The sequence below is a fragment of the Tupaia chinensis genome, unplaced genomic scaffold, assembly GCF_000334495.1.
Source record: "Tupaia chinensis unplaced genomic scaffold, TupChi_1.0 Scaffold138517_1, whole genome shotgun sequence".
Lineage (NCBI taxonomy): Eukaryota > Metazoa > Chordata > Mammalia > Scandentia > Tupaiidae > Tupaia > Tupaia belangeri.
In genome coordinates, this window is record NW_006198412.1 from 1,370,915 (window position 1) to 1,381,266 (window position 10,352).

Sequence of the window (10,352 nt, forward strand, 5' to 3'; positions counted from 1 at the left end):
AAAAGAAAAAAAGCCACCCAGAGTATACAAAAAAAAAAAAAAAAAAAAACAAGACAGCAAATCCTTCATAATAATGCACTTCATAATTTAATTTAAAATGATCCTGTCAAAAACCAAAGTCCCTGTAAGTGAGATTTCAAGATAGGGATCTACCCACTTCTGGGATTTAATTCCCACATGGGAGCAAACAGCTTTCCAGGATTCCTGGTTTTCCCCCAGGCTGAGTGGGTTCTGCTGACGTTTACCCCGACCTGCTAGAGCTCGGCTCTGCTGATGCCCACCTCCAACCTGCGACATGCCCCTGACGCTCCGCCTGACCGGGAGCTGCTAAGGTGGGCAGGAAAGCTGGAAAAGGAAAAGAGGGTCAGCGTTTTTCTCTCCCACCCTCCTCTCAGCCCTACACCGTGGCTGTTCTCTCCACTAATACTAGCTGCTGTGCCAGAAACCGAGGGGGGGTGGAGGTAGCTCCTCTCTCTACTTACTGAGGGGTAGGACGATGATGGGGATGTTCTTGGGACGCTTGCTCTCCTTGTCGATGAATTCCCCAGTGACGGTTTTCTCCCGCTCCGTCACACGACAATTGTATTTTCCACTGTCTTCCTGGCGGAGGTGGTAGATCTTCAGCACAAAGACACTGTCGCTCTCCTTGGCTACTTTCAGCTGTCCCCGGGCTTCTCGGTGGGCAAACTCACTGTTGAGGACTGGCACGGCATTAGGCCCCATGCTGGCGATGAGCGAGCTGTTGAAGGCCCAAGAGACGGCAAAGTACCGGTCGGGGATGTTCTGGGCCTCCAGCATGCACCTGAACTCCACCTGCTCACCCACTGTGTGCAGCCTCTTCTCCGTTTCCAAACGAACGGTGAAATCTTTGTCTGAGAAAACATAAAGCAGATAGATGCCTTCTGGGTGAATGAAGGTCGGGGCTAACGAAACTGCATTAGCAAATTCTTACTACCCTGGCCTTGACAACGCTAACTACAGGAAGGCACAAAGCACTTAACATAAAGAAAAATCCAACTCGGACCCATGTTATCCAAGGCCCAGAGAAATACCAGAGTCCCAGCTAGTCCCAGGTGGTTTAAGGAGCTTGTCATTCCAGGTCAGATCAACAGGGCACAGTTCAAAGCTCACGATGCCCTAGGATGGATCCACAGAGGTCCTTAAGGAACTCCTAATCTCACTTAAATGGTAGATTGCAAAGGTCTAGCCTTGACACATCACACATAGAACTCCACTTAAGCAACGGTTGACAGTATCTCCTAAATATTCTTAGGAGATATTATAGAAATTACCCCACTGTGAGACAAAATTACAGGTGGCCTAGGTGCTGAACTCAATCCTAACAAATACTCAAAGATGAAAATACTGAAATACTATCTCCACCACCACCACCACCCCCCCGCATGTGAATACTAGAGAGAAGACACGGAGAAGACAAACCCTAAAAGAATTGCATAGGAAAACTGCAAACCAGTATCTTTTCACTGCTCTACCACCTGTCAGATCAAATCTTCGGGCAGGTAGAATGGGAAAGCTCCTACTTCTGCTGAAAGCCAGACGACCTCAGAACCCACGATGAACCCAAGGCCCCTTCAAGGAGCTGGTGTTTAGCCAGGCATATGGGGGTGAAGGAAGAAGCGTTCATGGCCACTCACAACATCATGGCACCGAGTAGGGGTGCACTGTGACCGTCTATCTCATTAGAGTTATCGTATCTCAAAGCACCCATGGCAGAAGTGGGGAAGGTGAAGAAAAGGAGCTAAGGACTAGAGGAAACTTTCTGTCCTAGAAAACAGAATCACAGAATCCTCGCTAGGGGAAGCTCTGGCTGTGACCACTGACCAAGCCCCTCCTCCTTCTGGTTCTAGCTCGCCTCCTCTAAAGAGAACACTGTGATTGCAAAGGCACCTTACACGGAGAGTCAAATTCCTTGTAGCCTGCCCTAGCTGGTATGTATGGGCCTTGACCACTGTCTTCAAGACCTCTGCCCCACTCGTTCCTTATCCCCTCCCTCTTCAAGCAGATGAGAATCCTGTTGCCCTGAGAAAACACGAACCATGAGTGAGCTGCTTCAACATCCCTCTACTCCAGCCTCTGCTCAGACTTTTTTATACAGAATTATTTTATTTAACTTTATTTATTTATTTATTTAAATTTAACCAGAGAGGGACAGAGAGAGAGAAAAAGAAAGTGAAAAGGCAAGCCGTCAGGTCTGGACTCGAACTACAGTCAGTCACGTGGGAGCCCAGCGCCCTTAACCACCACGCTACCTGCCAGCTCCTGGCTCAGCCTCTTATACCCCTGCTCCTCAGACTCTCCATCCCTGCCCTTGCCACATGGGCTAGTGTCCTGCCCCAAATGCCCCTTCTCTACCTCCTTCCTTTAGTACCAGAGCATCAATAACTCCACACTCCCCTCAGTGTGTGGGCCACAGCTTTTCCTCCCCAGATACTACTAGTCCTAAGAGATGTGGCTGGAAAGAAGACCCTGCGCTGCCACCGTCTGCCTAGATGCACACACCCCCAGGGACAGTGCCCTAGTATCTCCTGGGCATCAGCTCTCCTCTCAGCCAAGGCACAGTAACGTATCCCCAACATCAGTACAAACAGCGCTCTGTTCACGGACAAGGCACTGGACACCTGCAAGGGCCGCCCTGACCTCAGACCTCTCCATTTGCTCCAGGCAAGGCTAGCCCCATCCCATCTGTGGCGCTCTCTCGCTCTCTCTCTCTCTCTCTCTCTCTCTCTCTTAAATCAGAGATAGGGTGTGTATGCTCAATGGAGGGAGGCACAGAGAGAGAGAGACAGAGAGAGAGAGAGAGAGAGAAAGAGGCAAAGCAAGAAATCATCCCCCACACACACAGGGAGGGGGATGAGCCATGTGGGATCCAACTGTCCTGAACACCACACCACCCGGCTGACCCACATGGCTTTCTTCTTTTTGGCAACCAAAGACACTGCTTATTTTGTGGGAGTCCACTCTTGGCTTGCTGAAGCCTTTACATACCAGGTTGAAGACACCAGATTTACTGCATACCACCTCCCCTTCTGCATAGCAACTTGCCCTTGGTTATACCCAATCAAATGGCTAGAAATTTATGAATGCTTTTTCCAATACCCCTCCCTCTTTAGCTCACTGAAATTTGGCTTCCAGGCCTTCTCCCACACTTTACCCACCTAGCAAATGTCACCAGAGGTTCACCTTACCCCCACCCCCCCATCATAGCCGAAGGCTTTTCACAAGCGGGTTTCAACGTCTGGACCACTCTCATCCCTTGGGTTCCACGGTGCCTTCCCTCCTGCTTCTCTTCTTGCGGGCCTGACCACTCTGCTCTTCTCTCCCTGGCTGGATCCTGCTGTTCTCCAGCCCCGTCCTACACTAACCCTATAGACTTTGCCTGGGCCCTCCTCATTCCCCAGTTCAGCCTCTAAGTGAGCTACAGACTATCCAAGGACTCACTGGGGTTTCGTACCCTTGTGTTACATGTACGAAAGTTCGAGAAAAGACAGCCAGGGCTGCCACTAATGGGAAGGCAGAGACTGCCAAGCCAGACTCTGCTCATCCTCATTACCATCCCTGCCTCCTGCCTCCCTCCTGCAGTTCAAGGAGGCAATGGGAGCCCCAGCCTCAGCCCCTGGGCTTCTGGCCAGATGGGTTCCTCCTTCCATGTGTTCTCCATTCTTTTGCCTCTAGCACCCACTGCCTTCTTCCAGGCCACTGCCACTAACCTCGCCCTGGCCTCATTAACTCTTTCCTACCTAGTCTCTTGACTTCAGACCCAACCTGTTTAAGCAACCTCTAGGTGGCCTCCATGGGTTTTGTTCTTTAAAATTCCTGATCTGATTATATCACTCCTTACTCTAAAATCTCAATCCCATCCCTACTACCCCACCCCAACTTCCTGTAGCTGGGGTTTTCAAACTTTATGAAGGTGAGGGTAGAAGATGGAGATTTCCATTCTTAATACAAAATCTTTTGCTGCCCAATACAGAAAACACTGGGGGAAGGACCAGCAGATGACATGATGATTATTTCACTGGACTCCCACATAGTCGACCATGGTTTGAGTCCCAGATATGGCAGCTTAAAACTCACACCAGGCACATGTGTGTGCATGCCTAAAATCCTGAGAGAATGGAGGAGAAGGGATTGCAGCATGGCTAAACCCCTGCCCAAAGCGGGGGAGGGGATTTCTCACTTTCTGTCTGTCTCTCTCTCTGTGTCTTCCGTGAGGGAACACGGCCTACAGCAAAAATCTCCCAAAAAGAAAGAAAGAAAGAAAGAAAACACTGGGGTGACAGAAGGGGGTAACACACAGGTGCTCACATCCCTTCTCTCTGCACCCCTTACTTACACATGTACATGCACACACCCAGATGCAACCTCCTAAGGCCCTCTAAGAAGCTCGAAGGTTTCAAGAAGACCAGCTTGAAACCTCTGCTCCACAGTCAAGTCCTAGTTCCATGTCACGACATTCGGGGCTGCAGACTACCCTGTCTTTCTCCTCCCATCACTTGTACCTGGAACTCAACCTCCAGTCACACTTGACTTCTCTGTTTGCCAAACATATGAAACAATCTTGTTCCTTTAAGCTTCTCCTCCTGCTGTTTCCTTAAGCTTCAAGGCTTGGCTCAATTAAATAAACTTACTGATTTCCCTGAGTTTGCCTAACAACTCTCCCATCCAGGGAAAACCTACAGTCACAAGAGCAGTTCATGTTTACTGGGTATGCAGAGCACGCTATACAAATGCTGTCATAGCATCTAGAACATTCTACCTGGCCACTGGGGTCCAGGCTTGCAAGCGCCCTGAGTGCAAAGACCAAGGGTATCCATCTCCGACTCTCCTACACCTATGGCCACACCTTCAGTGCTGTAGACCCTGGCTCTAAACATGGATGGAAATGAACTAGGGGAAGAGCAAAGTGGGAGATGTAACTGCTGAGCAGGATGAAGTCATAACTTTCCTTTTTCTTCTTCTTTATTTTTTTTTCACTCAGTTTTCTTTCTGGCTTAGTCTGGATACATTTGCAGGGCAGATTCCAAAAGTCCTAATTCTAAATTGGTAAGATTAAAATAAAGAAGATTAACTGATGCAACCTAATTTGAAAGTTTAAGACTCAAAACTTGGCCCATACTTTTGAAGCTGATCTTAAAACCATCCAGGAAGAGATAGGATAAATATGAAATAAAGCTCCTTCAACAGATTTTTTTTTTTTTGAGAGGTTTTTGCTATAGGGCGCATGCGCTTGCCAGAGAGACAGAGAGATCGAAAGCAAGAAATCATCCCCCAGAGGGGGATGGCCACGCCACAATCCCTTCTCCTCCAATCTCCTCTCGGGATCTGGGCACGCACGCACACACACCGGGCGTGAGTTTAAGCCACCAGGTCCAGGACTTGAATTGCAGTCGACTAGGTGGGAGTCCAGTGACATAGTCATTATGCCAACTGCTGGTTTCCAGATTTTTTTTTTTAATTGGAAGATTCAGAAGCTACTACGTGTTCTGGGTCCTACAGAGCATATGCAGGCACCAGGAGAAGCCCTCATACCCCTCAGATGTCCCAAGAATACTTCCACGCTAGTCCTCATAGAGCTGTGCTGGACAAAATGTAGACAGCAGAGGAATCACCTGGGAAACAGACTGGCAACCGTGTTTCCAGGTCCTCCTCAGGAACCTCCCAAAGTGATTCAGGACTTGGGGATGAGGCCGAGGAGTGTGGACTGTTAGGTGTCTCTGCAGTAGTGCTTCAAAATGGCAGTGGGACTATGCAAAGACCAAGACAACAAGCTAGCAACCGGCACAGGGAGCTCAGGATGAAAGTCCTGAAAAGAGATCTCACTTGTACTCACACTTCCCCTCTCTCACTAGGAACATGCAGCCCTTAGCAGAGATGAGATCCATACAAGGAAAGACTCTTAGCTGTTCAATGCACCCCAACAAGAGCACTACACTCTCCATCCAAAGCTGGGGAACCGAAGCCCCATGCAAGGACCTCTCCCAGCTGCGGCAGCCAAGAGCGGCCATCAGCTCTACCTTGGAGCCTGGTGGCCTCAACAGCCTGCACAGTAGAGTCTGAGGTCATCACAGAAAATGCTGGAGGAGTCAGAGCAGGTTTTGGACCACTGTGCCACCACATCTTCGCCCCAGCTCTAAACATATCACTCAGACTCCTCAAGGACCCTTTCCAGGTCTCCACTTGAGAAAACATCTCCGGTGGAACTCGTTCTCTCTAGACTGGCCTCATCAGCATGCCTTGTGTGTGGCTCTTCCTCTACACTCAGCACTCTCACCTGCAAAATGGGACTCCTGCCACCTGCTTACCTCACAGAACTTCTGTGGGACTTTGCAGTAATATAGGATAAAGCATTTTGGAAACTATAAAATATTGCCAAAAATATTATTAAAATTTAAAAAGTAATAATAATTTGGGGCCAGTAGGTGGTGTCGTAGATAAGGAAAATGGATCCCACATGGCTGACTGCATGGTTTAAGTCCAGCCTGGAAACTTGGAAAACATGCTGCGCGGACATGCAAGCATGGCCAAAATCCCAAGAGAAGAATGTAGGAAAAGGGACTATGGCATGTCCATCTGCTCTGGGCAGGTGTGCTTGCTCTCTCTCTCTCTCTCTCTCTCTCTGTATCCATGAACACATGCACCCTTTAGCAAAATAAATAAATCAATAACTTAAGCCAAAATTCCTCTAGTTCCTAATTTTATACCTCGGATGGAAGATTCACTGTCTAAATAAATTGTATTAGGTTGTTGGGAAAGTCATGGCATATTTTTCTATGCAAAAATGCATCATGAATTTCCCAATGACCCAATCATTCCAGAAAACGTAAAATATCAGGTAGATCAAAGAAAACATCTCTATAGGCAGGGTTTAGTCTGGGTGGCGCCTGTCTGTGATTCCTTAGAAGGTCAGGTCTTAGGGACTGGCCCTGTAGCACAGTGGTTAAGGGTCATGCAGAGAAAGTCAGATCCCCATGGCCAATCAGAGTTCAGGTCCTGATCTTGAAGATTTGAAAAACATGCTGAGTACATTCCTGACAAAATGGAAAACTGGAAAAAAGATTACGGCATGATAAGGCCCTATTGTTGGGTACTTTCTCATGTGCATGCACACACCCTCTGTCATTAAAAAAATAATAAATTTAAAAAAAAAAAAAAAGAAGGCAGTCAGGTGTTAGAAGACCTATGTTCCTATGTTCTTTTTTGTTTTTGAAGAGAGATTTTTGCCATAGGGCACGCATGGTCTCCAGAAAGACAGAAAGCAAGAAATCACTCCCCATAGGGGATGGCCACACCACAATTCCTTCTTTTCCAGTTTCTTCTTGGGATCTTGGGCATGTATGCACATGTGCCCAGCATGAGTTTTAAGCTGCCAGGTCTGGAACTTGAACCGCAGTCAACTATGTGGGAGTTCAACAACATAACCATTACACCATCTGCTGGTCCCAAGACCTATGTCCTGTATGTCCCTCAACTTCCTCTGGCAACAAACAGGACAACCACTAACTACATACAAAAACCTACTGTACTGTAAAAGCCTATTGCACTGTGAAGACAAGTCCCCACACCCTCCCATTGTCTGAAAACCCTCACCACCAACTAAAGTAAATGGACAAGAGGCTCAGAGAGACTGACCAGTAGGCTGGACGTTGACCACAGCTCCCTCGGAATGCTTCCGTGTCATGGCATACCACGACCCATCCGGATCCTGGATCCACTCAGCAGCCTCGCAGTAGAACTCGCCCTCGTCGGAAGGTTGCAGGTGGAAGATGGTGAGGCGGAAGGTGGTCCTCCCCAGTTTGTCCAGCCGCACCTCCCCCAGGCTCTGCCTCTGGGCATATTCACTGCTGGAGTGAAGCACGAAGTCTCGGCTCAGGGAAATGACCTCTACCGGTTTCTCACCGCCTTTCTGCCGCAGCCAGGCCACAGACAGGTGACCATGCTGGAATGTCTCTGAGGCCACCTCACAGCTGAGCTCCAGTGGGTCCTGCTCCACTTTGTGCAGAGTCTGGGGCACAGCAGTGGCCTGCAGGGTGTCGGGGATCACTGCAACAGAGAAACAACCCGAGGTCACATAGTGCACAGTCACAAAGCCACAGGTCACACAGTGCAAGGTCACAAAGCCACAGGTCACACAGCACAAGGTCACAAAGCCACAGGTCACACAGCGCACGGTCACAAAGTCACAGCTCTTTCGGAGCTAAGCTCCACCCTGGTGGACATCACTACCACTGCATCCCTCAGTCTTCAACAATCACTCAAGATCACAGACAGCATTAGGCACCTACACAGTCTTCTGCGGGGATCTGGAAGGCATTTTTTTTTTTTTAAGAGGTTTTTGCTATAGGGCGCGTGCGCTCGCCAGACAGACAGAGAGAGACAGAGAGACAGAAAGCAGGAAATCACCCCCCAGGGGGGATGGCCACGCCGCAATCCCTTCTCCTCCATTCTCCTCTCAGGATCTTGGGCACGCACACACACGCGCCCGGCATGAGTTTAAGCCACCGGGTCCGGGACTCGAACCGTGGTCGACTACGTGGGAGTCCAGCGACATGGCCATTACGCTAACTGCTGGTCCCTGGAAGGCATTTTTTGACACGTACACTTACCTGTTTCATATTTTAACAACACTCTGATAAAACATGGATTGTATTTCGTTTTACATGAAACATGAACTCTAAAAATACTTTGTAAGAAGAATTTCCTTTTAGGTCAAATAAGATTTATTGATTTTGGCTTTGAGATACTTTATTTTACTTCTGACTGATCTACAAATGAAAATGGCTACTGAACTTTCAGTTGTCCATTTCTATATAATGTCCTCATTTTCCCCCTTCCCCTTACCCTGTCTTCTCATTCTCCACATTACTTCAGCAATGCATTGTCCTAGGAAGGCTATTTGTTTTTAAAATAAATATCTTTGGGAGGGAAAAATCATCATTATTACCTATTTTTAATAAATATAATTTTTTAAATAATTCACCAGCCAAAGTGGTTTACCCAAAAAGAAAGTCACAGTACAGGGATGATCGGGCATGGGAAGAGACTTCCTTCATGGTCCCTTGGTCAAGCATTTACCCTGATTCTTACATCTTTCTGGAGATTAAGCACTACCACCTCTCTGTCTGATGAGGGCACCCCAATCACAAGTGTGTGTCTGTTTTCTCCCTGTACACATCCCAGGATTGGGTCTTAAAGGCCTCCTGGGACACAGACTTGTTAGAAAAAGGAAAAGCAAACAAAGGACAGTATTTGTGTTAATAAAAAAAGGTGTCAACACCGCTTGTTTAATTGGGATAATAAAACTAGAAATTAAGACTTCAGCAAAAAAGCAACAAAAACAGAACAGCCTTGATATTGCTTAACCCTATTATACCAGCAAACATCGTGGCCAGTGCTATGCACATTGAAAGCTCCCTAGTCCCTCTGCTCAAGCTTCCTCCATCATTCAAGAAGTTAAGAGGTTCACAATTCCTAGTCAGGGAGACAAAGGACCTGCAAATGCCCTGGAGGACTGACCAGGCCACACGGGCTTCGGATTCCGCAGAGCCCCATGCATCTCGGAGCCTGACCAAGGGCCCATCCATTCCTAGGGGTTTGCTTCTCTTCCAGCTGATGTCAAATACTTCATCTTCTTCATCATTGTTCAGATCAAGCACAAATGTCCTTGCCTTATATTTTCATATCCTCTTTCACTAACTACCTTCAGGATTAACCTTCTCTGAAATTCTCAGCAACTGCATTAGGTCTTTTGTATATGTTGGCCTCAACCTTACATTATTTCCAGGTGAACACAGAGATTTTGTTTCCATCTGGTATGTGTTAACCCCTAAGATATTTGGGAAGCTTTAGTGTTTTTTTTTTTTTAAAAAAAAAAAAGGTTTTTTTTTATTTAACTTTCTTTCTTTCTTTCTTTCTTTATTTTGATTTGACCAGGGAGGGACAGAGAGAGAGAGAGAGAAAGCCACCCGGTCCAGGACTCAAACTGTGGTTGGCCATGTAGAAGTCCAACACCCTTAGCCACTACGTCATCTGCCGGCACCACAATTTTTTTTTTAAGGTCAAATGTATGGTATAAAACAAAGCTGTACTTCAAAAGAAGCAACTCAGGCCAGACACTGGCCATGTGAAAACAGCATCTCCTTACCCATTAGGTTCATCTTGGCACTGTAACTCCCAAAGTACCGCTCGTCGGTGTTGGGTGTGTGACATTCATACTCCCCCGCATCCCGGGCCTGGAGATCCGTGATGTGCAACAAGGCCGAGTTCCCCTGGACTCTCTCCACATAGATCTTCCCACTGCGCACACGCTGGGTATAGATGGCGTAAGGGAAAGA

The 10,352-nt window shown here is 47.6% G+C and overlaps 1 protein-coding gene across 1 annotated transcript in view; it reads right to left on the minus strand.

Moving 5' to 3' along the window:
- IGSF3 (immunoglobulin superfamily member 3) overlaps nt 1–10,352 on the minus strand; it is a gene marked incomplete in the record, with an annotated part of 108,332 nt that overhangs the window by 38,265 nt on the left and 59,715 nt on the right. The window contains 3 exon segments of the mRNA XM_027765508.1: nt 483–872; nt 7,651–8,061; nt 10,163–10,352. Coding sequence (XP_027621309.1) covers nt 483–872; nt 7,651–8,061; nt 10,163–10,352 — 991 coding nt within the window.